Source organism: Balaenoptera ricei, chromosome 6 (assembly GCF_028023285.1).
Source record: "Balaenoptera ricei isolate mBalRic1 chromosome 6, mBalRic1.hap2, whole genome shotgun sequence".
NCBI lineage: Eukaryota > Metazoa > Chordata > Mammalia > Artiodactyla > Balaenopteridae > Balaenoptera > Balaenoptera ricei.
Genome location: NC_082644.1, coordinates 95,849,699 through 95,877,322, shown reverse-complemented (window position 1 = coordinate 95,877,322; position 27,624 = coordinate 95,849,699). Strand labels below are relative to the sequence as shown.

At 37.4% G+C, this 27,624-nt stretch overlaps 1 protein-coding gene across 2 annotated transcripts in view; it reads right to left on the bottom strand.

Annotated features, from left to right (window-relative positions):
- Window positions 1-27,624, bottom strand: part of TMEM38B (transmembrane protein 38B) — a 70,044-nt gene that overhangs the window by 28,455 nt on the left and 13,965 nt on the right. For both annotated transcript variants that reach the window (XM_059926521.1, XM_059926522.1), the window contains exon 2: window positions 21,250-21,406. In XM_059926521.1, coding sequence (XP_059782504.1) covers window positions 21,250-21,406 — 157 coding nt within the window. The remainder of the gene's footprint in view (window positions 1-21,249; window positions 21,407-27,624) is intronic.

The following is a 27,624-nucleotide window of genomic DNA, read 5'->3' as shown; positions in this document are numbered from 1 at the left end:
TACTCTATAAATGCAAAACGTATTCACTGAGTTCCTAATTTGTGACTACACTAGTCTAGAAGCTAAGTGCTGGATCCACCAACAAAATTAAGCAAGTGTATAATCACTTCCGGTTTGGGGCTTCTCTAGGTAGAGTGTGTTGTCTTTGGAAAAGGAATTAGAAAAGGGACCTTAGTAGCTGAGCAAGGGACACCATTTCAACCCCACTTACATCTTCACCTGTGCCCCTTTGTGCATAAACTGCAACCTATACAGAGAAAGGTCATTGCTCTCAAGGAGACAGATTCACTCATGTTAAGGAAAAACTTATTTTCATATGGCTAAAAGAATATGAAGCTTGTTCTTCAATTTAGTTGAGTAAGTTTAAGTTTTGACCAATTAAGTTGTGACGTTAGTTTAAGAATAATTCACTCCTCCTCAGGTGAATTATTTTTTGAAGCCTCATTTGTTCTAAACACCTGTTCAACAATTTAACAGTAGTGTTGATTGGAAAACACAGTACTTTTTCCCCCATTCCTAAAATACTCTCTGGCAGACAATTTTGTGCTTAAAGCAGAACATTTATCTTGATACAGAATACACTGCAAGAAAGAAGTACTCTATCTCTTCTAAAAGAAGTTGTTAACCTTATCGTAATTCATGGCTCATAAAGTCAGAATTCCTAAAGGTATTCATGGAATATGAAATCCTGTTTGCCAAAACACTGCTTCAGAGACCCAATATAAGATGAAATGGTTTGTTCAGCCTGAAGCACCCTCTCTTCTTCAACTCCACTTACCAATTCCTTCCTATTCTTCAAGATGCCACTTAAATACTACCATATACATTGACTTTGGGAGTTTTGTTTTAGTTAATATTCTCAGTTCAGACTAAATTCTGATGGTTCTGTACAACTAAAACAATTGGTTCCTATACTTCAACATAGCTCTTTAGACATTTTTCTTTATAATATATAAAGGTTATAATACTCATATTATAACAGTCCTTAGATGGCAGGAATCATTCATCTTGTTACCCCCTGAAACTCAGCATAACAAAAAGTAGCCCTGGACTTCCCTGGTGGCACAGTGGTTAAGAATCCGCCTGCCAATGCAGGGGACACGGGTTCGAGCACTGGTCCGGGAAGATCCCACATGCCACAGAGAAACTAAACCTATGTGCCACAACTACTGAGCCTGCACTCTAGAGCCCACGAGCCACAACTAGTGAGCCCACATGCCACAACTACTGAAGCCTGCGGGCCTAGAGGCTGTGCTCCGCAACAAGAGAAGCCACCACAATGAGAAGCCCACGCACCACAACGAAGAGTAGCCAGCCACTGCTCGGCACAACTAGAGAAAGCCCATGCGCAGCAATGAAGACCCTATGCAGCCAGAAATAAATAAATAAATAAATAAATGTATTTTTAAAAAAACAGTAGGCTTGAGTTAAATCATTTATTAGCAGTTAAAAAATTAGCAGGAGGCAAAACAAAATATATCAAATCAAAGAATCATTTGATAATTAAAGAGTTTGAGACAAAGGAATAAATTATCTAAAAGTAGTAAAAAGCTTTTCAAAAATGACTGGTATTATATAAAATCTTTAATGTTCATATAACATTTTGAAAGCCTCTATACAAGTCTCTCTTTAAATATGGAACAAATTTCCAGGAAGTTGGCTAGGTGCCAGGGGCAAAAAAAAAGAGTTACGCCTAAGCAATTTTTAAATGTATTTTTAAATAAAATAAAAATATTTTGGTATCCACTCTAGATTAGATTAAGACAGGGAGATCTGGTTTCACTTTAGCAGCAATGAATGCTCAAAATACTCAAACAAAAAAACAACAAAACAAAAATAATACAAACGACCCCATTTTCATTCTCTACACCAAGACTATCTTCAACATGAGTTAAAAGGCTACACTATTACAAGAGCAATCTTGGACTTCTTTTTTTTTTTTTTGGCTGTGTCACGGGGCATGCGGGATCTTAGTTCTCCAACTAGGGTTAAACCCCGTGCCCCCTGCAGTGGAAGCACAGAGTCTTAACCACTGGACCACCAGGGAAGTCCCAATCTTGGACTTTTTATATTCAACTATGTGACATTATGGCATATGGTCTAAAATTTGTAATTATTGCTATTGCTAATAAATAAGTCTTTATTGCATCAATCAGATACAGTAAGTCCCCTACATCTGAACCTTCAAGTTGCGAACTTTCTAAGATGTGAACGTGCGTTCCCATGTCCAATCACATAAGGTAGTTCACGTGTCTGGCACACATTGTCACATGCATACGTCCTCTACAAGTGGTTGTGTTCTGTGTAATTTACTGCACAGTACTGTATAGAGTACAGTAGTACAGTATCTTTATTTCAAGCCCAGGATATCCGGGAGCAAGCGTTAAAAGCAGCAGTGATGTAGCTGGTACTGTTAAGAAGAGCCAAGCAATAAGGATGGAAACAAAAGTAAAACAATTGAGTGGAGTGAGGCAAAAAGATGGTAGATGTCGTTTGTTCTTATAACACGAATCGTTCGACCATCGGCATGATTCTAAAGAACAAGGACAAGATCATGTAACACGAAGTCTGCTGTGCCGAAGATGTCGACAATAATATCGAAGAAGCGTGGAAAAGTGACGGAGGAGATGGAGAAACTTCTCAGTGTGTGGATGCAGGATCAGCATCAGCGTCAAGTCCCGCTCAGCTTAATGCTGATTCAAGAGAAAGCTAAAAGCCATCATGAAGACTTGAAGAAGAAACATGGCGAAGAATCAGAGGGCACACCTTTTAATGCCAGCCATGGCTGGTTTCATCAGTTTAAGGCAGAGCCAACCTTCACAACGTAAAAGTAAGTGGCGAGGCAGCAAGTGCAGATACGGTAGCTGCCCGAGAATTTCCTGAAACACTTAAAGAAATTATTGATGAAGGTGCATATTTACCCAAGCAGGTTTTTAATGTGGATGAGACAGGACTGTACTGGAACAGGATGCCAAACTGAAGTTACATCAGTAAGGAGGAAGAGTTGATGTCAGGCTATAAAGCAGCAAAGTATAGGCCAACTCTGTTGTTTGGTGGCAATGCTTCCGGCGATATGAAGCTGAAGCCTCTCTTAGTTTATCATTCAGAGAACCCAAGAACCCTTAAACACATAGCCAAGGGCTCTCTTCCTGTTGTGTGGAAGAGTAATAACCCTAAGCCTGAGTTACACAGGCCATTTTCCAGGACTGGTTTTTCTAGCACCTTAGCCCAGAGGTAGAGAAATATTGCTTGGCAAAGGACATCCCATTCAACATTCTTTTGCTGCTCCGGGCCACCCCCCATTCATGGATGACTTTCATCCCAACCTCAAAGTAGTGCATCTGTCACCAAATACTATGTTGCTCATCCACCCTATGGACCAGGGAGTTATACCAACTTTCAAGAAATATTATTTACATCACACTTTTCATCAGGCAGTAAAGGCGAGTGATGGATCAGGAACAACCCTGCAACATTCTTGGAAGGACTATAACATCTACAAGGTCATAAAAAATATCAACTTTGCTTGGCGTGAGGTTATGGCCATCACCATGACTGGGGTTTGGAAGAACCTTTGCCCACAGTTTGTTCACGATTCTCGTGGATTTGAGAAGGTGGATGAGGAGTCCAAAGAGGTCTTCAGCAACTTAGTGACCCTCAGCAAGTAGCTGGCGCTAGATCTCCAAGAGGACGACTTCAATGAACTCCTTGCTATGCAACATGAGGAGCTTACTAATGAAGACCTGATGGAACTGGAGGCCCAGAGAAAGGACAAAGAGAGACAAGAGGAAGAAAAAGTAACTGAAGAACTGAAGAGATTCATGACGCAGGAAATGGCAAGGGGATTTTCTTTATTTGAGGAGGCACTGTTAGTCCTACCCAGACATCACTGGATTGCTTTTTCAAGAGAGTAGATAGAACTGAATCCAGAAAGGAACCAGGACCTGTGCCATCAACGTCAGGCCTGAGTGAAATTGCAGCTTGCCCTCGTCTCCTATTGCTGATGATCCTTCAGCTCTGCCATCTCCCACCTCCTCTCCCTCTTCCAGTCGGTAACTCTTCTTGCTTGTTCACTCGGTGCCAACCCCTGTATGCCAGCTCTTGTACAGTACAACTGTACTTTTCAAGGTACTGTACTGTAAGATTTTAAATGTTTTCTTTATTTTTGTGTTTGTTTTTTATGTATTATTTGTGGAAAAGTATTATACACCTATTACAGTACAGTACTATATAGCCAATTGTTAGTTACATACCTAGGCTAACTTTGTTGGACTTACAAACAAGTTGCACTTAAGAACCAGCTCTCAGAACTGAACTCATTTGTATGTAGGGGACCTACTGTATTTCTAAAGTATACCTATAATACGCTAATATTTTAAACAGAAAACAGTTCTTGTTTCAATTGTTAAATAGCCACAGGGCAAAAGAACAACTGTTTATTGTGCTCAGTAGACTTACAAGTAAGTAGATCAGACCAGTGGTGCCCTAAATAGCCATTCCTGCTCTATAACACAAGTCACCTTTTTAAAATTCCTTCAATGACTCACTCAACACACATTAAGAAATCATCATGTCTCTCCTTCTGTAAAGATTACAATTTCATCTTAAACTAAAATTGTAACATCTATGGAACTTTCAACTTGTAAAGTGCTTAAAGAAAACATATCAGAAATGAAGGACTAGAACATATCAGACATGAAATGGAACGAGAAGGCAATTTATTTCTCATACATTTTTAAGTCTAAGTGACTTAATCTAAGTGATTAACATAGAGAAAAAAATGACAAAGAAGAGTGTTAAATAACAGAAGTTAGTCTAAAACAAGATACAGGAATTCAGCTTGGTGGTTTGACAGAGGAATGTGCAGTCCCAGCTCTGCCCCTTCCTCCGGCCGTTTTCTTGTAAACAAGGTATCCTCGGGAAGCTCTGTGGGAGGCTTGCTTTAGGGTCTTGGTGTTCTGGCCATGTGTCAGGCCTAAGCCTCTTAGGTGGGAGAGCCAAGTTTAGAACACTGGACCACCAGAGACCTCCCAGCCCCACGTAATAACAATCGGCAAAAGCTCTCCAAGAGATCTCCATCTCAATGCAAAGACCTGGCTCCACTCAAAGATCAGCAAGCTCCAGTGCTGGACACCCCATGCCAAACAACTAGCAAGACAGGAACACAACCTCACCCATTAGCAGAGAGGTTGCCTAAAATCATAATAAGTTCATAGACACCCCAAAACACAACACCGGACATGGTCTTGCACACAAGAAAGACAAAATCCAGCCTCAACCACCAGAACACAGGTACCAGTCCCCTCCACCAGGAAGCCTACACAACGCACTGAACCAACCTTACCCACTGGAGGCAGACACCAAAAACAACGGCAACTACAAACCCACAGACTGCTAAACGGAGACCCCACACACAGTAAGTGAAGCAAAATGAGAAGGCAGAGAAATACTCAGCAGATGAAGGAGCAAAGTAAAAACCCACCAGACCAAACAAATGAAGAGGAAATAGGCAGTCTACCTGAAAAAGAATTCAGAGTAATAATAGTAAAGATGATCCAAAATCTTGGAAATAGAATGGAAAAAATACAAGAAACGTTTAACAAGGACCTAGAAGAACTAAAGAGCAAACAAACAATGATGAACAACACAATAAATGAAGTTAAAAATTCTCTAGAAGGAATCAATAGCAGAATAACTGAGGCAGAAGAAAGGATAAGTGACCTGGAAGATAAAAGAGTGGAAATAACTACCACAGAGCAGAATAAAGAAAAAAGAATGAAAAGAATTGAGGACATTCTCAGAGACCTCTGGGACAACATTAAACGCACCAACATTCGAATTATAGGGGTCCCAGAAGAAGAAGAGAAAAAGAAAGGGTCTGAGAAAATATTTCAAGAGATTATAGTTGAAAACTTCCCTAATATGGGAAAGGAAATGGTCAATCAAGTCCAGGAAGCGCAGAAAGTTCCATACAGGATAAATCCAAGGAGAAACAAGCCAAGACACATATTAATCAAACTATCAAAAATTAAATACAAAGAAAAAATATTAAAAGCAGCAAGGGAAAAGCAACCAATAACGTACAAGGGAATCCCCATAAGGTTAACATCTGATCTTTCAGCAGAAACTCTGCAAGCCAGAAGGGAGTGGCAGGACATATTTAAAGTGATGAAAGGGAAAAACCTACAACCAAGATTACTCTACCAGGCAAGGATCTCATTCAGATTCAATGGAGAAATTAAAACCTTTACAGACAAGCAAAAGCTAAGACAATTCAGTACCACCAAACCAGCTTTACAACAAATGCTAAAGGAACTTCTCTAGGCAGCAAACACAAGAGATGGAAAAGACCTACAATAACAAACCCAAAACAATTAAGAAAATGGTAATAGGAACACACATAGATAATTACCTTAAATGTAAATGGTTTAAATGCTCCAAACAAAAGACACAGACTGGCTGAATGGATACAAAAACAAGACCCGTATATATGCTGCCTACAAAAGACCCACTTCAGACCTAGGGACACGTACAGACTGAAAGTGAGAGGATGGAGAAAGATATTCCATGCATGGAAATCAAAAGAAAGCTGGGGTAACGATACTCATATCAGATAAAATAGACTTTAAAATAAAGACTATTACAACAGACAAAGAAGAACACTACATAACGATCAAGGGATCAATCCAAGAAGAAGATATAACAATTGTAAATGCGTATGAACCCAGAATAGGAGCACCTCAATACATAAGGCAAATGCTAACAGCCACAAAAGGGGAAATCGACAGTAGCACAATAATAGTAGGAGACTTTAACACCCCACTTTCACCAATGGACAGATCATCCAAAATGAAAATAAATAAGAAAATGCAAGCTTTAAATGACACATTAAACAAGATGGACTTAATTGATATTTATAGGACATTCCATCCAAAAACAACAGAGTAAACACTCTTCTCAAGTGCTCATGGAACATTGTCCAGGATAGATCATATCCTGGGCCACAAATCAAGCCTTGGTAAACTTAAGAAAATTGAAATCGCATCAAGTATCTTTTCTGACCACAACGCTATGAGACTAGATATCAATTACAGGAAATATCCTGTAAAAAAATACAAACACATGGAGGCTAAACAATACACTACTAAATAACCAAGAGATCACTGAAGAAATCAAAAAGGAAATCAAAAAATACCTAGAAACAAATGACAATGAAAACACGATGACCCAAAACCTATGGGATGCAGCAAAAGCAATTCTAAGAGGGAAGCTTATAGCAATACAATCCTACCTCAAGAAGCAAGAAACATCTCAAATAAACGACCTAACCTTACACCTAAAGCAATTAGAGAAAGAAGAACAAAAAAAAAAAAAAAAACAAAGTTAGAAGGAAAGAAATCATAAAAATGAGATCAGAAATAAATGAAAAAGAAATGAAGGACATAAGAGCAAAGATCAGTAAAACCAAAAGCTGATTCTTTGAGAAGATAAAATTGATAAACCATTGGCCAGACTCTTCAAGAAAAAAGGGAAAAGGCAAAATCAACACAATTACAAATGAAAACGGAGAAGTAACAACTGACACTGCAGAAATACAAAGGACCATGAGAGATTACTACAAGCAACTGTATGCCAATAAAATGGACAACCTGGAAGAAATGGGCAAACTCTTGGAAAAGCACAACCTTCCGACTGAACCAGGAAGAAATAGAAAATATAAACAGACCAGTCACAAGCACTGAAATTGAAACTGTGATTAAAAATCTTCCAACAAACAAAAGCTTAGGACCAGATGGCTTCACAGGCGAATTCTATCAAACATTTAGAGAAGAGCTAACACCTATCCTTCTCAAACTCTTCCAAAATATTGCAGATGGAGGAACACTCCCAAACGCATTCTACAAGGCCACCATCACCCTGATACCAAAACCAGACAAAGATGTCACAAAGAAAGAAAATTACAGGCCAATATCACTGATGAACACAGATGTAAAAATCCTCAACAAAAAACTAGCAATCAGAATCCAACAGCACATTAAAAGGATCATACACCATGATCAAGTGGGGTTTATCCCAGGAATGCAAGGATTCTTCAATATACGCAAATCAATCAACATGATACACCATATTAACAAACTGAAGGAGAAACACCATATGATCATCTCAATAGATGCAGAAAAAGCTTTCAACAAAATTCAACACCCATTTATGATAAAAACCCTCCAGAAAGTAGGCATAGAGGCAACTTACCTCAACATAATAAAGGCTATATATGACAAACCTACAGCCAACATCGTTCTCAATGGTGAAAAACTAAAACCATTTCCACTAAGATCAGGAACAAGACAAGGTTGCCCACTCTCACCACTATTATTCAACATAGTTTTGGAAGTTTTAGCCATAGCAATCAGAGAAGAAAAAGAAATAAAAGGAATCCAAATTGGAAAAGAAGAAGTAAAACTGTCACTGTTTGCAGATGACATGATACTATACATACAGAATCATAATGATGCCACCAGAAAACTACTAGAGCTAATCAATGAAGTTCGTAAAGTAGCAGGATACAAAATTAATGCACAGAAATCTCTTGCATTCCTATACACTAATGACAAAAATCTGAAAGAAAAATTAAGAAAACACTCCCATTTACCACTGCAATAAAAAGAATAAAATACCTAGGAATAAACCTACCTAAGGAGACAAAAAACCTGTATGCAGAAAACTATAAGACATTGATGAAAGAAACAGATGGAGAGACATACCATGCTCCTGGAATGGAAGAATCAACACTGTGAAAATGACTATACTACCCAAAGCGATCTACAGATTCAATACAATCCCTATCAAACTACCAATGGCATTTTTTACAGAACTAGAACAAAAAACTTCACAATTTGTATGGAAACACAAAAGACCCTGAATAGCCAAAGCAATATTGAGAAAGAAAAATGGAGCTGGAGGAATCAGGTTCCCTGACTTCAGACTATACTACAAAGCTACAGTAATCAAGACAGTATGGTACTGGCAGAAAAACAAAAATATAGATCAATGGAACAGGATAGAAAGCCCAGAGATAAACCCATGCACATATGGTCACCTTATCTTCGATAAAGGAGGCAAGAAAATACAATGGAAAAAAGACAGCCTCTTCAATAAGTGGTGCTGGGAAAACTGGACAGCTACACACAAAAGACTGAAATTAGAACACTCCCTAACACCATACACAAAAATAAACTCAAAATGGATTAAAGACCTAAATGTAAGGTCAGACACTATAAAACTCTTACAGGAAAACATAGGCAGAACACTCCATGACATAAATCACAGCAAGATCCTTTTTTGGCCCACCTCCTAGAGAAATGGAAATAAAAACAAAAATAAACAAATGGGACCTAATGAAACTTAAAAGCTTTTGCACAGCAAAGGAAAACATAAAGAAGATGAAAAGACAACCCTCAGAATGGGAAAAAATATTTGCAAACAAAGCAACTGACAAAGGATTAATCTCCAAAACATACAAGCAAATCATGCAGCTCAATATCAAAAAAACAAGCAACCCAACCCAAAAATGGGCAGAAGACCTAAATAGACATTTCTCCAAAGAAGATATACAGATTGCCAACAAACACATGAAAGGATTCTCAACATCACTAATCATTAGAGAAATGCAAATCAAAACTACAATGAGGTATCACCTCACACCTGTCAGAATGGGCATCATCAAAAAATCTACAAACAGTAAGTGCTGGAGAGGGTGTGGAGAAAAGGGAACCCTCTTGCACTGTTGGTGGGAATGTCAGTTGATACAGCCACTATGGAGAACAGTATGCAGGTTCCTTAAGAAACTAAAAATAGAACTACCATACAACCCAGCAATCCTACTACTGGGCATATACCTTGAGAAAACCATAATTCAAAAAGAGACACATATCACAATGTTCACTGCAGCCCTTTTTACAGTAGCCAGGACATGGAAGCAATCTAAGTGTCCATCGACAGATAAATGGATAAAGATGTGGCAATATATAAATGGAATATTACTCAGCCATAAAAAGAAACAAAATTGAGGTATTTGTAGTGAGGTGGATGGACCTAGAGTCTGCCATACAGAGTGAAGTAAGTCAGAAAGAGAAAAACAAATACCATATGCTAACACATATATATGGAATCTAAAAAAAAAATGGTTCTGAAGAACCTGGGGGCGGGACAGGAATAAAGACGCAGACATACAGAATGGACTTGAGGACATGGCGAGTGGTAAGGGTAAGCTGGGGCGAAGTGAGAGAGTAGCACTGACATATATACACTACCAAATGTAAAACAGATAGCTAGTGGGGAGCAGCTGCATAGCACAGGGAGATCAGCTTGGTGTTTTGTGACCGCCTAGAGGGGTGTGATAGGGAAGGTGGGAGGCAGACGCAAGAGTGAGGAGATATAGGGATATATGTATACGTACAGCTGATTCACTTTGTTATACAGCAGCAACTAACACAACACTGTAAATCAATTATACTCCAATAAAGATGTTAAAAATAAAGTAAAACAGGATACAAGCAGGATGCGAGTTCACTGACAAAAGAAAGCTAACCCAGTTTAAGTAGGAAAGACGAAATTAGAATTTAGGTTAATACCAGAGTTGAGCTTCCCACGGTTAGTCTCTGAGAACTGTTTTCACCCTCCCTTAATTTCCCTCCTCTGACTACCAAAACAGTATGACTTAACTAGGCTAAAACAGAACAGTAAGCTTAATACAGTTCATATTAGTTCAATACGAGAGCTTTGCTCTTGCTCTTACTACTCTAACAAATTAATAATTTTATGTATATGCTTTGAAAAAGACTATTACAGAATGACAGACCTATAAAACTATACCTTTTGTTGTATTTTTCCTCATAAAAATGCAGTCTCAGTTATGCAAATGTGCAATATATAACTGATACTTGGAAGTTAAAGGAAAACAAAATGGGGCATAAAAATCAATACACAGAAAAATTACAAAATATTTATTTCCCCCCAGAAACAGTTTTCAAAAAGAAAAATCCTATGAAAGGGTACACTGTCTTCCAAACAATATTAAACATACTATGACATGCCAAGTTATTGTTTCCCTTTGCCAGTAGATGGTGCTAATCTCCAAATGTGAGCACTATGAGCTACTGCACTAAAGGTGACCTTGCCAATAAGTACATTCACATACTCCCTTAGTTTAGCTTGCTAGAGTTTAAAGTACATTACAAACATCATTTTAATTTCCCAAATTAAAATCAAATGAAGCAAAGATTACACATTTGTTCTCAACAATAAAACCTTAAAAAAGAAAAGAGTAAACTATACTATGTCTTTAAGCAAGCATCATTTTTTATATTTAAGGGTCTGTGAGCACAAAGACAATGTCAGTATTTCCCAAGTCCAAAACAATACACTGCATAAGTGCAGACTAAAGGACTAGGTAGCCTAGGTTTGAATGCTGGCTCCAGCTACTAGATATCCGTGATTCCTTGGGCAAGTTATTTAACCCTTCTTGCCTCAGATTCCTCATTTATTAAATGAAAATAATAGAGAGCCTACCTCACCAGTTTCTTGTGAGGTTAAATGAGATAATAAATGTAAAGCACTTAGAAAAGTGTCTGTACTACATCAGTGGCTGCTCTTGTTGTTTTGTAATGCCCAACAACTAGAATCAATAAAAATGCTCATCAGAAGAATAAATAAAATAGTTATTAATATAATAGATTATACAACAGTGAGAAGGAATGTACTATAGCTACTAGCAAAACACAGATGAATCTTAGTAATATAATGTTGAATGAAAAAAAGTCCTAGAGAACTATATAGAGTATAATACCCCATTTTAAAATAGGGCCAAAAACAAATAAAACTAAAAGAATCTATTGTTTAGATATTCATATATAAAATATACACCTTTTTAAAAAATACAAACACAAAGATAAACACAGGGTAGAGGTTAACTGTGGAAAAATTGCAGAGAGATGGGATTGGGGAGAGAAATATAAGTATATAAGTTATTGGTAAAGTCCAGTTCTTAGATTAAGTACAATACAGTGGTAATGTAAATTATTATAATCATTTTGGGAAATGATTTCTCATTATCTAGTAGAGCTTAAAAATCACTTTCCCTATAACTCAGTAAATCTACTATTAAGCTATATCAAGAGAAAATCTTACCCATGTACATCATGTTCTTAGCAATACTGTAATAGAAAAAATACTAGAAACAACTCTATGTCAACAGAGAAATGGATGAATATACGATGACGATTCATTCTGATAAGCTATACAGAAGTGAAAAGTAATAAATTACAAGCATACACAATAAGACTGAATCTCAGGAACAGAGGCTGAACAAAAAAAGCAAGTCACTGAAAAATACATACATATGATTCCATTTATAAAATTTTCAAAAACTATATTATTTAGAAAAATATATGTCAGAACTGCATAGAAAAGTAAAGGAATGAAAGGTACAAAATTAAGGGTAATTGTTACCTATGAGTAAGGAAGAGAAAAGATGGGATCGGGCTGAGGGTGGAGGGTCATACGGGGACATCAAAACTAATGGCAACTGTTCTGGGAAGATGGTGGCAGCAGTAGTTGCCTAGATTTTGATCTCTTCAAATCCCCTCATAAAAACAGGGCAAGTAGATAGCAAAGCCAAAATCCCATCCGTAGCACTTACAACAAAACTATGTGACAAGGTATCCCTTTAAATCCCAAAATGCAAATGGGTAAAGGCAAATCACCAGCATCCATAGAACTAAACTGCTTGGCAGGAAGAAGAAAGCAGCAAGGTGGCAACTAATGGACCTAAGAACAAAACAGCTTCAAAATAGCTAATGGGAATTCACTAGAAAGCACAGAAGGCCAACCTGGAAAACAACAACAGCTGAACTGGAAGGATTCTGACATTTCCAATACCAGGTGAGACAAAGGGTCCATGATAACGTCTGAAGGGGTTGGACCAATGTAGTTCCTGTGAACTTTGAAAACGATCCACCCAGGCTCCCTTCTAGAACAAGTCCAATAATAAGAAGAAACTGCTGATGTAGAATCAAAACTGAGCAGGATAGAACAACAAAAGAAGGGGAAGGTCTAGACCAAACTGGGGAAGGGGAAAAGACCCAGGAAATCTCAGAAAGCAGGTCATCATCTTTTGAACACTACATAAAAACAACAGACACAGGACAAGAGCTCTACGAAGTCAGAAAATCTTTCCTGAATTCCACTTTATCTTGAAGGTTCAAGAAACCTGATTTCTCATAAAAATTACCAACAGAAAAGTATCAAGGTCAAACCCCATACACATTTATTATAAGAGAAAAAAAATCCCTACAATGAAAGTATTCGGGAAAATGGGTCCACAAAACAGGTCAAAACTGCAACCTCCTATTTCAAAACAAGGTAAAGACATTAAGAAAAGCGATACAACATATAAAAGAACAATGTACATCAGAATTAGAAAAACTGAGAACTGGAGATACAATACTCAGGAAGAATAAAAAGATAAAGAAGGAAAGTTATTTTAGTAATGAAGACCAAACTAGAAGGAAAACAAAGAGAAATAAAATAACAGTGCCTTCAAAGAAATAGAAGGTAAAAAAGAAAATATTTTTTAAAAATTTTAAAGATATAAAAAGGTTCATTGAAGAAGGGCAAAAAAACAGCCAATAGGACTTCCTGGAGAAAACCAAAGCAGAGGAGTACAAATACTAAAATAACTTTCTCAGTTTAAAAAAACATATGTAGCTACTAAAAAGAACAGACCATGTACCTAAGAAGACAGACCCCAAATGACCAACACCTAGAAATATTTAAATTACTAGATGTTAATAAAAAAAAAAAAAGAAAAGAAAAAAGAAAAGAAACTTTTGGACATCTAGAAAAGAAGAGCATGTGACTCATAAGGGAAAGAAAATTAAATGATCATCAGAGTTTTTCACAGCAATGTTTTGTAACACAAGAAAACTGAGTAACATTTAAAATACTCAAAGAAAGTATGATCTTATGATTTTATATCCAATAAAACTGACTTTCAAGTAAAAAGACACAAACAAATTTATCAACACATGAGAATTCAGGGACTACTATTCCAGATGAACCTACTAGAGAAAAACCTTCAGAAAACCAAAATTACTAGTGACACAGACATAAGGACTGGTGATAAACATTAAATATACAGTTAGTTATAAAACTAAGGCTGAGTGGGAATAAAAAGGTAAGAGTATAGTACATAATAGCTATTACTGAGACAGTGTAGAATAGTACATCTATTTAAAAAATAGGAAGAGAACGACAAGTGTATACCCAAAAAGTTAATATTTTCAGTAATCATATCAGTGGTGGTATTCCTACTATTACTTCAAAACTATTGTGTATTGCATGAACAATACAGAATAAATGAGCAGTGTTGGAATATCCTAATTCTATCATGTCTTGTGCCCTTAAGAATCAAAATTCTTAGTGTGGGAGAAAGAAGATACATATGTAATGGAGAAAAGTTAAATAAAAGTTCTATGATCTTGAATTTGAATTAGAAATATCAAATGAACTCATGAGTTATTTTATCCTTATTTTTCCTAGCTCTGTCCACTGAAAAGACCTAGAAACAACCAATTCAGGAATAATGAACATGTCTAGTGCTCAGATAGTGGTCTTGAAATACTATTTCTCACTAAAAGGAACCAGAGCTTCTTAGAGAAATGAGTAATTCCAGAAGAAAGTACAAGATGAATCTTATATTAAGTAGCAAGGATGCTAATCAAAGTCTCAAGAGCCAATCTGAAGAAATTCCCACTGGCCAACAAAGGAACAATTTGAGCTTCAATAATGAGAAAATTCCAATTTATTGAAATCCATAAAATATGCTTAAATTCATGAGTTCATATTTACTAAAAAAAAAAAAAAAATTAAACAAACAAACAAACAAACAAAACTGGTCACCTCTGGAGAATAGCAGGGGACCAAATCAAAATCTTGAAAACTGGTAAATAAAGAGAAAGAATCAAGTATTTATCCTGCCTTTCCTATATGAACTATACAACTGGGTAAACAAATAATGAATGATTAGTAGTAAGTATTTATTTATAATACTATTCCAACTAATACACAGGAAGAAAAGACAGAATTCGACTATTGCCATTTTGTAATTCTCAGTTAACAGACGATAGTCATTAAGCGTAAGAGTGCTAATGTCAACAAAAAGAAAGCTAATCAGACATTTTGGGTCTCTTATGGTCTTGCTAAAATAAAAGGATCTAACCTGAATCTGATTTGGATTCTGGATCCATCTGCCAATTGTCAGGAAACACAGAGAACAGAGAATATAATGATCTGCACCATGAGAATGCAATCAACAAACTCATGACTATGGAAAAGTCTACATGTCAAATGACTCTGGTTCTTCAAGAGATAAACTATAAGGGAAAAAAGGAATGGAAGGGGAACCTATAAAATAAGAGAGACGTTAGATTTTTTAATGGGCATAACGAAATTATAGTGTCTTGGGATGAACATCTGGATGATAAAATTATAAAAATATCCAAAGAAGTGATTACCATAAAAGTCAGGATAATAGTGTGTTATCGTACTGATTAAGGTGGGAGGGGGGTTGTGATTGGAATATGACACCCAGAAGGAACTTCTGGGATAGATGGCAAAGCTTTATTTCTTGACTTGGGTCATGGTTTCAAGGATATACTTAACAATTCACTAGGCTATATATTTGGTTTTTGTGGTTTTCTGAATTTTCACTTTATAATAAAATATTTTTGTAAGTGGCAATTTTTTTCTTAATCTAAATGATGGATATACAAGTTTTTATTATATCATAATTCTTTATACTCTGCATATTTTTATAAATGTTCCTTTGTACCTACCCAATATTAATTAAAACTTTTAAATTAAAAAACACATATTGTTCATAATGAAAACTCTTCTTGGTTAAGATCATGCTAAGTTGAAATCCAGACCCCGTCATTTACCAACTCTTCAAGCCTCAATTTCCTCTTATGTAAAATGGGCATAATAAAAGATCTCAAGTTATCAAATAATTAAATACTATACTATTAATTCACTACATAAAAATGCACTTATTTTCCATTTCTAACATATCTTTTTGTTTCAGCCAAGGAAGTATATATTTACAGACAAGCACTTTTATTTCATTTAGTGTATCACTAACCAAGATCTGTAATTTCTTGCTACTAATTATAGAACTCCCATATAACAGAACACAAGCTGTCCGTTCCTTTAGCAATGTACTGGGAGAGGAGAGAAGATGGCGGAAGAGTAAGATGCGGAGATCACCTTCCTTCCCACAGATACAGTAGAAATACATCTACACGTGGAACTGCTCCTACAGAACACCCACTGAACGCTGGCAGAAAACGTCAGACCTCCCAAAAGGCAAGAAACTCCCCCGGTACTTGGGTAGGGCAAAAGAAAAAAGAAATAACAGACAAAAGAATAGGGACGGCACCTGCACCAGTGGGAGGGAGCTGTGAAGGAGGAAAGATTTCCACGCACTAGGAAGCCCCTTCGCGGGCAGAGACTGCGGGTGGCAGAGGGGGGAAGCTTCGGAGCCACGGAGGAGAGCGCAGCCACAGGGGTGCGGAGGGCAAAGCGGAGAGATTCCCGCACAGAGGCTCGGCGCCGACCAGCACTCACCAGCCCGAGAGGCTTGTCTGCTCCCCCGCCGGGGCGGGCGGGGCTGGGAGCTGAGGCTCCGGCTTCGTCAGATCGCAGGGAGAGGATGGGGGTTGGCGGCGTGAACACAGTCTGAAGGGGTTAGTGCACCACAGCTAGCCGGGAGGGAGTCCGGGAAAAAGTCTGCAGCTGCCGAAGAGGCAAGAGACTTTTTCTTCCCTCTTTGTTTCCTCGTGCCCGAAGAGAGGGGATTCAGAGCGCCGCCTAAACGAACTTCAGTGACGGGCGTGAGCCGCGGCTATCAGCGCGGATCCCACAGCAACAGGGGCGCAGAGGAAAAAACGGAGAGATTCCCGCACAGAGGCTCGGCGCCGAGCAGCACTCAGCAGCCCGAGAGGCTTGTCTGCTCACCCGCCGGGGCAGGCGGGGCTGGGAGCTGGGGCTCAGCTTCGGTTGGATCACAGGGAGAGGACTGGGGTTGGCGGCGTGAACACAGCCTGAAGGGGTTAGCGCACCACAGCTGGCTGGGAGGGAGACCGGGAAAAAGTCTGCAGCTGCTGAAGAGGCAAGAGACGTTTTCTTGCCTCTTTGTTTCGCGGCGCGCAAGGAGAGGGGATTCAGAGCGCCGCCTAAACGAACTCCAGAGACTGGCGCGAGCCGCGGCTATCAGCGCGGACCCCAGAGACGGGCGTGAGACGCTGGGGCTGCTGCTGCCGCCTCCAAAAATCCTGTGTGCGAGCACAGGTCACTCTCCACACCGCCCCTCCCAGGAGCCCGTGCAGCCCGCCACTGCCAGCGTCCCGTGATCCAGGGACAACTTCCCCGGGAGAACGCACTGCGCGCCTCAGGCCGGTGCAACGTCACGCCGGCCTCTGATGCCGCAGGCTCGCCCCACCTCCTCTGTACCCCTCCCTCCCCGAGGCCTGGGTGAGCCAGAGCCCCCGAAGCAGCTGCTCCTTTAACCCCGTTCTGTCTGGGCGGGGAACAGACGCCCTCAGGCGACCTACACGCAGAGGCAGGTCCAAATCCAAAGCTGATCCCCAGGAGCTGTGTGAACAGAGAAGAGAAGGGGAAATCTCTCCCAGCAGCTTCAGAAGCAGCGGATTAAAACTCCACAAACAACTTGATGTGCCTGCATCTGTTGAATACCTGAATAGACAACGAATCATCCCAAATTCAGGAGGTGGACTTTGGGAGCAGGATATATTAATTTTTCCCCTTTTCCTTTTTTTTGTGAGTGTATATGTATACGCTTCTGGGTGAGATTTTGTCTGTATAGCTTTGCTTTATAATAGCTTTATTTTACTTCACTATATTATAGCCTCTTTCTTTCTTTCTTTCTTTCTATTTTTTCTCCCTTTTACTCTGAGCCGTGTGGACGAAAGGCTCTTGGTGCTCCAGCCAGGCATCAGGGCCGTACCTCTGAGGTGGGAGAGCCAACTTCAGGACACTGGTCCACAAGAGACCTCCCAGCTCCACGTAATACCAAACGGTGAAAATCTCTCAGAGATCTCCATCTCAACATCAAGACCCAGCATCACTCAATGACCAGCAAGCTACAGTGCTGAACACCCTATGCCAAACAACTAGCAAGACAGGAACACAGCCCCATCCATTAGCAGAGAGGCTGCCTAAAATCATAATAAGGCCACAGACACCCCAAAATACACCACCAGACGTGGACGTGCCCACCAGAAAGACAAGATCCAGCCTCATCCACCAGAACTCAGTCACTAGTTCCCTCCACCAGGAAGCCTACACAACCCACTGAACCAACCTTAGCCACTGGGGACAGATACCAAAAACAAAGGGAACTACGAACCTGCAGCCTGTGAAAAGGAGACCCCAAACACAGTAAGATAAGCAAAATGAGACGACAGAAAAACACACAGCAGATGAAGGAGCATGGTCACAACACACCAGACTTAACAAATGAAGAGGAAATAGGCAGTCTACCTGAAAAAGAATTCAGAATAATGATAGTAAGGATGATCCAAAATCCTGGAAATAGAATAGACAAAATGCAAGAAACATTTAACAAGGACCTAGAAGAACTAAAGAGGAACCAAGCAATGATGAAAAACACACTAAATGAAATTAAAAATACTCTAGATGGGATCAATAGCAGAATAACTGAGGCAGAAGAAAGGATAAGCGACCTGGAAGATAAAATGGTGGAAATAACTACTGCAGAGCAGGATAAAGAAAAAAGAATGAAAAGAACTGAGGACAGTCTCAGAGACCTCTGGGACAACATTAAACGCACCAACATTCGAATTATAGGGGTCCCAGAAGAAGAAGAGAAAAAGAAAGGGACTGAGAAAATATTTAAAGAGATTATAGTTGAAAACTTCCCTAATATGGGAAAGGAAATAGTTAATCAAGTCCTGGAAGCACAGAGAGTCCCATACAGGATAAACCCAAGGAGAAACACGCCAAGACACATATTAATCAAACTGTCAAAAATTAAATATAAGGAAAACATATTAAAGGCAGCAAGGGAAAAACAACAAATAACACACAAGGGAATCCCCATAAGGTTAACATCTGATCTTTCAGCAGAAACTCTGCAAGCCAGAAGGGAGTGGCAGGATATACTTAAAGTGATGAAGGAGAAAAACCTACAACCAAGATTACTCTACCCAGCAAGGATCTCATTCAGATGTGATGGAGAAATTAAAACCTTTACAGACAAGCAAAAGCTGAGAGAGTTCAGCACCACCAAACCAGCTTTAGCAATGTACTTACTGAACTTAGAACAATACTTGGCACACAGTTAACAAAACAAAGTCCCTTCTCTGATAGGCTGTTATTCTAGTGGAGTGAGACAAACCAACATGAGAAGAAATAAACAGACAACACATCAGACAGTAATAAATCTAGGGAAAAAAAAAAAAGAAGTATGATATGATAGTCATGGGAGAGGAGGTGTTTTTTTTCAGAGAGGATCTCTCCAAGAAAAGAAAATATGAGCCTTCTGGGAAAAGAACATCACAGAGAAAAGAGAGCAAGCACAAAGGCGCTGAGGCAGAAGAACATCTTTGTGTTCAAGAAATGGCAAAGCCAACGTGGCTAGCGCAGACTGAGCAGGCGGTACAGTATAAAGACATTACAACAAAGAGAGTGGAAGGGAAGATTTTATAGGGTCTTATAGGCTACGTTAAGAGTTTTGAATTTTCCTCTTAGTAAGATAAGAAACTATTGAGCATAGAAGTAATACGTTCTAACATTTTAAAATAATCACTTTATCTACTATGTGAAGAAAAGACTCAGGGGGATAATGAAAGAAGCAGCTAGCCCACTTAGGAAGCTACTGCAACTGTCCAAGCAATAGCGGTAGTTAGTATACAGGAGCAGAAGTGGAAGTGACGAAAAGTGTCAGATTCTGGATATCCTACTTTTCATATAGTTTAAGCATCTACACACATAAAAAAAATTCTCCAAAATGTTAATATCCTTTTAAAATATTGCTATAGAAATAGAAGTCCTTGAGAAAGTGTTTTAAAACACATAGCAACTGGAAGAATATACTTTAAGAGATGGTTAAACAAATCAATGAGAGACAGTGGCTGTTAAGTGGCAAGGCTCTAAAGTGAAACTTCCTGGTTTTGGATCCTAGCTCAATCACTTACTAAATACGAAAATTTCAGCAAAGTTCCTCTATGCCTCAGTTTTCTCATTTTTCAAATGGAAATAATAATAGCTACTTCATTGGACTCTGGTGATTAAACATGACAATGAATATAAAGAATTTAGCTGACATATGGTAATAACTCAATAAATATTAGCTATCAAATTTATTGTTCTACTCTTAATAGTTTCTACTGCCACTAGTTTCCACTATTTGTACCATTGCTACTACTATTTATAATATTCCCTTTTATGACTGGTTACATATTCAATAAAATTATCACAATAAAAATTAACTTCAAGTGCTCCTAATGTTACGTATTTCATTGCTATGGTTTCTAATCAAAAGCACGGTTTTTGCTTTAGGTATAACAAAGCTCTCTGATTTGTATTACACTTTTTTTTTAACTTGATGTATCATTCATCTTAAAGATAACTGAAGCTGAACTTGTAAGAATCCAAAGCAATTCCTACTAACATTTTTTTCTTCACTTCAAAACTAAATTCAAAATAAAATTAATGTTAAATTTCATAAGGCTCTGAAAAATCAGATAGTATGACAATTACCAAAAACAATTACCATAAATATCATAATCACTTGGACTTTTTGTGTAGTTGGTCACATTCTTGATTATCATGTTGTATAACTGTGTGTATAGGTTAGGTTCACAAGATCAACTGTTGAGGGTCAAATATTTGATGCCCTTTCGTATTTGAAATGCTTCCACTAAAGATACATGAGACAACAATACCTACCTCTGGGAGAGGATAAGGGAGAAGGGTGAGAAAGAGACATACTTTGCACTTAAAACCTTTGGCATTATTTGGGTTCCTTCCCTTGCATATGCATTAACTTTTAAGAACATAAAATATTTTTTTAAGAAAAAAATTCCATTTACTAACAAGTTACAGAACAATTTTTTAAATGTCTCATAGTTCACCACAATGGCAGCTTACCAGATTGAAGATGCCAGTAATATATTAGTGTTGTTTGCAAGAAACCTCAGTGGAGGCTCCGCAAGCAGTACACAAGATAAAATTCCTCCACCAAAGCAGTGGAGCATAGCAGTAAACCAGCTTGACAGAGGATTCTTCCATGCCATCGCCGCTGCTCCTGAAATGATAAAGTAAATATGTCATCTGAGATACTGTATATTAAACAAGTCCTGAGGTACCAGTGGCACTAAAGAAACACACTTCTTAATTTCATAATTTTCTAGAACATACTCATAAGTGTGACAATCATGATCATCATAAAACATATCTTTTGTTCTTTAAATCAACACTGGAAATATTTTGTTAAGACATGGGTGACTCGGGGCAACTTTAAAATACTCTGTTCAGGATCTTATTGCCAGTTTCCTAGTAGTACATTATTATAGACAATCTCCCCAACTACTGTCTCCTTTCATTCCCAACCCTACTGTAAGTATGCCAGTTAATATGTCAAAGTGATACATTAAGAAAATTTATAATCTTAAGTATGTAAGAAAATAAAGCCTGAAATAAATAAACTAAAATTTCAATATGACAGGCTTGAAATAGAATAACAAAATAAACCCAGAGGTGAAAGGCTGATGAGGAACAGGTATTTACATCATCTCAAATGTCTCCTAACAAATTATTTATTAATTACAGAGGGAAGTAATAACTTTAGAGTGGACAAACCTTGCAGACATCACTGTAAACAAACAATATCAGGTGATTCCTGATATTATGCACTAAGACCACATCATCACTTCCGTAGTATTTCTACCAAAATGTATAACCTGAACTAATTTAATTATACACACTCAAATTGAGGGTTATTCTGAAAAAAACAACAACAAACACCTAGCCTATATTTTAACAATGTCAAGGTCAAGGAACACACACAAAAAAGGCTGATGGAATGTTCCAGATTAAATGACATTAAAGAGACAACTAAATGCAACACATTTCCTAGATCATATCCCCAAGTGAGAAAGAACATCTATAAAAGACCTTTTTGGACAACTGATGAAATCTCAATATGGATTGTGGCTTTGATTACAGTATTGTATCACTGTTAAACTTCCTGATTTTGATAACTGTAATGTGGTTCTTAAAATTAACACACTTAAGTAATCAGAAGTAACTGGGCAAAATGTCTCCAATTCACACTCAAGTGGTTCTGAAAAATTACTATGCACAGACAAAAACATTCAGAGAAATGGTAAAGTACAAACTTCTAGTTATACGATGAATAAGTTCTTGGGATCTGATGTACAGCACAATGACTAGTTAATAATACTGTATAATACTATCTTATATACTTAAAATTTGTTGAGGGTAGATTTTTAAGTGTTGTCACCACACACACACACACACGCGGGCGCACACACACAAAAGGTAACTGTGAGGTGATTAACGTGCTAATTAACTTGATTGTGGTAATCACAATGTATTTGTATATCAAATCATCACACTGCACACTTTAAATATATATAATTTTGTCAACTATATGTCAATAAAGCTGGGAAAAAAATAAAATAAATGGGGCAAAATGTCAGTAGTTGGTGATTCTGGGTAAAGTATATAGAAGTTCCTTGACCTAGTCTGGCAACTCTTCTGTAAGTGAAATTATTAAAGGAAAAAGTACAAAAAAAAAATTTTTTTTTAACCCAGCCAGAGAAATAGAAGCAAACTGTAAAAATGAAAGTAGAAACTAATTAGATGCTAAAACAGGCAGATAGAGATAGGCAATCAATAAAGCCAACCCAAAGCTTTTCTTGGAAAAGACCAATAAAACAGAACATTCTTCAGCAAGTCTGAAAAATGGAGGGGAGAGGGGAAGGAATGAAAATAATACATAATATTAGAAGCAAAAAAAAAAAAAAGGAAATAATTTTAGAGTTTTTTTATTATAAGAAAACATGCATTTAATCTAATAAATGTGAAGATATAGTTGAAGTGGACAATTTTCCTAAAAAACGATATATTAGCAAAATTCCCTTACAAACAGGTAGAAACTTGAACAAACAAATAACTATGGAAAAAAGTTAGAGGGTAATCCAAGATCTATCTATCCTAAGAAAGGTGCTAGACCCAGATAAATTTATGCAAAACATTTACCAAATAATTTTTGATTACTCATTTTTATGTTATATAACCATTATAGAGTTTAGAAAAACTTAAATCAGTCTATAAACAACATAACTGCAGCATAAAAAATTATAGAGAAAAGAAAGAAGAGAGAAGGAGAGGGGAAGGAGGAAGGGAAAGAGTCAGGGAGGAAGGGAGGAGGGAAAAGAGGGAGGGAAGAAAAAAGAGAGGAAGAAGATACACTATAATTCTAACTTATGAGTATGGTGCACAAATACATCAATAACAAATTGAAACCTAGTTTTTCAAAAGGATAATATATCATAACCAAGTAGATTTTATCCAAAGAATTTAAGGAAGGTCCAATAGTTAGAAATTCATTAAAATCATTCACTATAGGGCTTCCCTGGTGGCGCAGTGGTTAAGGGTCCGCCTGCCAGTGCAGGGGACATGGGTTCAAGCACTGGTCCGGGAAGATCCCACATGCCGCAGAGCAACTAAGCCCGTGCGCCACAACTACTGAGCCTGCGCTCTAGAGCCTGTGAGCCACAACTACTGAGCCCACGCTGCTAGAGCCCATGTTCCACAACAAGAGAAGCCACCACAATGAGAAGCCCGAGCACCACAATGAAGAGTGGTCCCCGCTCATGGCAACCGGAGAAAGCCCGTGCAGCAATGAGGACCCAACACAGCCAAAAATAAATAAATTAAATCAATACATTTTTTTTAAAAAGACGCTATTTCCAAATAAAGTCACGTTAAAAAAATAAAAAAGTACCTACCTCGGTATACAAGTTACCTTTAAAAAAAAAATTATGCACTATACTAACAAATTATTATGATCACTCCTTTAGACAGAAAGTAAAAGGTCATTTGATAAAAATTCAACATTCCCCTTTAAAAAATCTAGCAATCTAAGAACAGAAAAAAGCCATAAAGGAAAAGATTTACAAGTTTGACATCATCAAAATTTAAAACTTCTACATAACAAAAGACTGGGATAAAATTTTTTTTAACCAATAAGGCAAATTCCAACAAATCAATAGAAAAAGACAACAAACACAACAGAAAAATGGGCAAGTCACAAAGGAGAAACTATAAATGACTAATAAATATACCAAAAAACTAAACAAAGGAAAGTCCTCAACTCATCAGTAATCAAGGAAAAAGAAATTTTAAAAATATGTTATTTCATACACCTTCAATTGGCAAAATAATTTACAGCTTAATATTAATAAATTATCAAAGGTGTGAAGAAATTCATATACTCTTGTGAGAAAACAAGTAAAGCCATTCTGAAAAACAATTTGGCAGTTATCAATTAAAATTTTAAATTTAAAATTGACTCAAGTGCCCAAGGAGTGTCATACAAGAATATTAAAGCAGTGTTGTTTACAATGCTGTGAAAAAAATGAAAACAATCTAAACGACCATCATCAGAGGAACAGTTAAACCATGATCACTTGTACTATGGAATACTATACAAGAGCAATTCAAGAGTGTGGTAGATCAACATCAACATGGGAAGATCCCCAAGACATGCTGTTGAGTAAAAACAAGAAACCAAACACAATCATGTTGAAAAAAATTACAGCATGTAATTATTTATGGGCAAAAATGAAAACACTATTCATTTCTACAGGTACATACATTTACATGGAATGCACAGTAAAGGGTCTGCAATACACCAAAATGTTAACTGTTATTATCTCCTGAGAGAAGCTTAGGAGTAGGGAAGATGATCAAAGGGGCTTTAAATTTATTTAATTATATTGATTATATTATTTAATTATATCTGAATTCTTTAAAATAAAGTGTTTGTTAATTGTATAATTAAATTAAAATTTAGCAAATTATGTCATAACCAATCTGAGGAATACAATGCATTGATTCAAAACAATGTAGCAGCTTTACATGCACTGACATGACAAAAAGAAAACCATATTTATATGAATATGTACAGTAAGAAATCATTTACAGGGGGAAAACAGAAAAATACATATTTCTATAGGTACGTACACATGCAGCTAATGCATAAAAGAAGGTCTGCAAGAATACCCAACCAAACTGTTAACTGTTATTACCTCTTAGGGAGAGGCCCTTTTATGCAAAAACAAACAACAAAACAAACTATACAAACGTATGTGTGAATTCAGTAGGGTAATATCGTCATACTTGTACTAACATGGGAATTCATCTCTATGTGCTCATGGGAAGAAAAAAAAGAGAGAGATAAAAATTTAAATATTGCAACCCACCATTCCACACAATAAAATGTGCCCAGGAGTGAACATGAGTTGGAAGACGTAAATTTTCGATGGTGTGTATATATCGTCAAATGAAGTGATGCCAAGGTTTAATGGTATGCATCTGGTGATAACTCAAGACATGGTGACCTGTATCAATATGGAAGAAAAACTAGTTTTGAAAAACTTACTAAAAAACAGGATGTCTATCTCCAGTGCAGCAATTTCCCCTAAACTTAAGAATTATTCAAGAGTTATTTTGATGATACATGGCCATGCTGTCTTTATAGAGCCAAACCCCTATGTAAGATGTGACACCACTATGTCTCTCTCTACACATATATATTGCTATCCATCAAAATATGTATACGGGCACTGTTCAGTATTGCCCTGTACGATGATGACTGTTTAGAACATTGGCTAGTCAGCATAATATATGAATATGATCTTTTCTTTTAGTCAGTGGACACTAGCTGCCTTACTGAGCCATTCTCACATTGAGAGGCAATACAGAGTGCTTAAGAGTCCAGACTCTGGAGCTTAATTGCCGAGTTATAAATCATGGCTCCAGCACTTAATCTCTGTGTGAAGTGAACAAGGTAACTGCTTTCCCACATCTTAAAAAAAAAAAAAAAAATAGTAAGCAACAACTATTAGCTATCACTATTATTATAGAAGTAAATAGGAAAAAAAAGAAAATTACCCTTTCCTCTCTACTTCTACCCTTCAATCACATTCATTTTCTGTAGGGTGACAACTTCCAGACTTCTTTTTCTGTGCTTATTTACACATGCACACCCCTTTTCCCCCTCAAGAACTTCTTCTCCCCCAACCTTGTCCTCGTGTGTGTGTGTTTGTCTGTGTGGGTGTGGGTGTGTCCCTCTCTCTCTCTCAGGCCATACCCTGGTTAGCTCTGCACACACATTCTGGAAATGGGAGCTCTAACTGAATGAGAGCTACAATGGGCCCATCATTACACAGTTACTATGAAGACACATTCCAAAGTAATTCATTACTTCTGGTAAATATACAATTAGGGAATATGTCTGTATCCTCTGTATCCCTTAGGGTTGTTCTAATGGAAGATTTAGCATTACTATCATCCATCTGACACAACAATTTGGCTTAGGCAAATTCAAATATACCAAAAAAGTTTTCCTTTGACCATTAAATCAATCCAAATCAAATTTACTAAATTTGATGCTTTCACACAAATTATTCACTCATGTAATATGCATTTCCGATTAAGTCTGTCAAAATAACTTTCCTTTTCCCTCAACTTTCACGGTATTTTACCCTTTCCTCTTAAAATATATCATTTTCTAGTTTTTGTTCACAAGTGTTAGCTCCACTATAAGACTGATACCCCTGAGACTCTAAGAAACTTTAGTATAAAGTAGATGCTCTACAAATGTTTATTGTACAACAGAAAAATATATGTGCAATATTTCAAGAGTCTAAGTATGACGATTTTACTACCATTAATTTCCCTTTGTTTTATCACAAGTCACAGAGATAACTGTGATTACGTACCAGTTTTGTGACTCTTTGTAGGACCTCTAACCTCTCTTGGCTTAAAATTCAAGTTTCATAAAATGAGAATACATAACTTATAAGAACTTAAAATAAGAGAATATACATAAAAATACATATTTACTACCTAGTACATGTCAGACACTCTGTTGATTTGTGTGCTGAATGGATTGATCACTGACAAGAGAGAAAAGAGGCAAGGAGAATGCAACCCTTGGGCTGCTTCTGACTCAACTGTCTGAGCCCAAGATATAATTCTTTTGAGTTCTTACTGCAAAGCTGGGATGAGAATGACACATTATGGCACTGAAAAGGTACTCATAACCCCAACAGTCTTAAATCAATGAAACTAAGATTTTATTAGACCAAAAAAGAAAGGAAAAGAACAGAGTTGAAGGGAGGGCCTCTCTCATACCAGTCTTCTTTGCCTGATTTTCAAAATTATGTCAGCCAGAAATATTTCTCTAACTCAAACAGGCCTTTCTTTAAA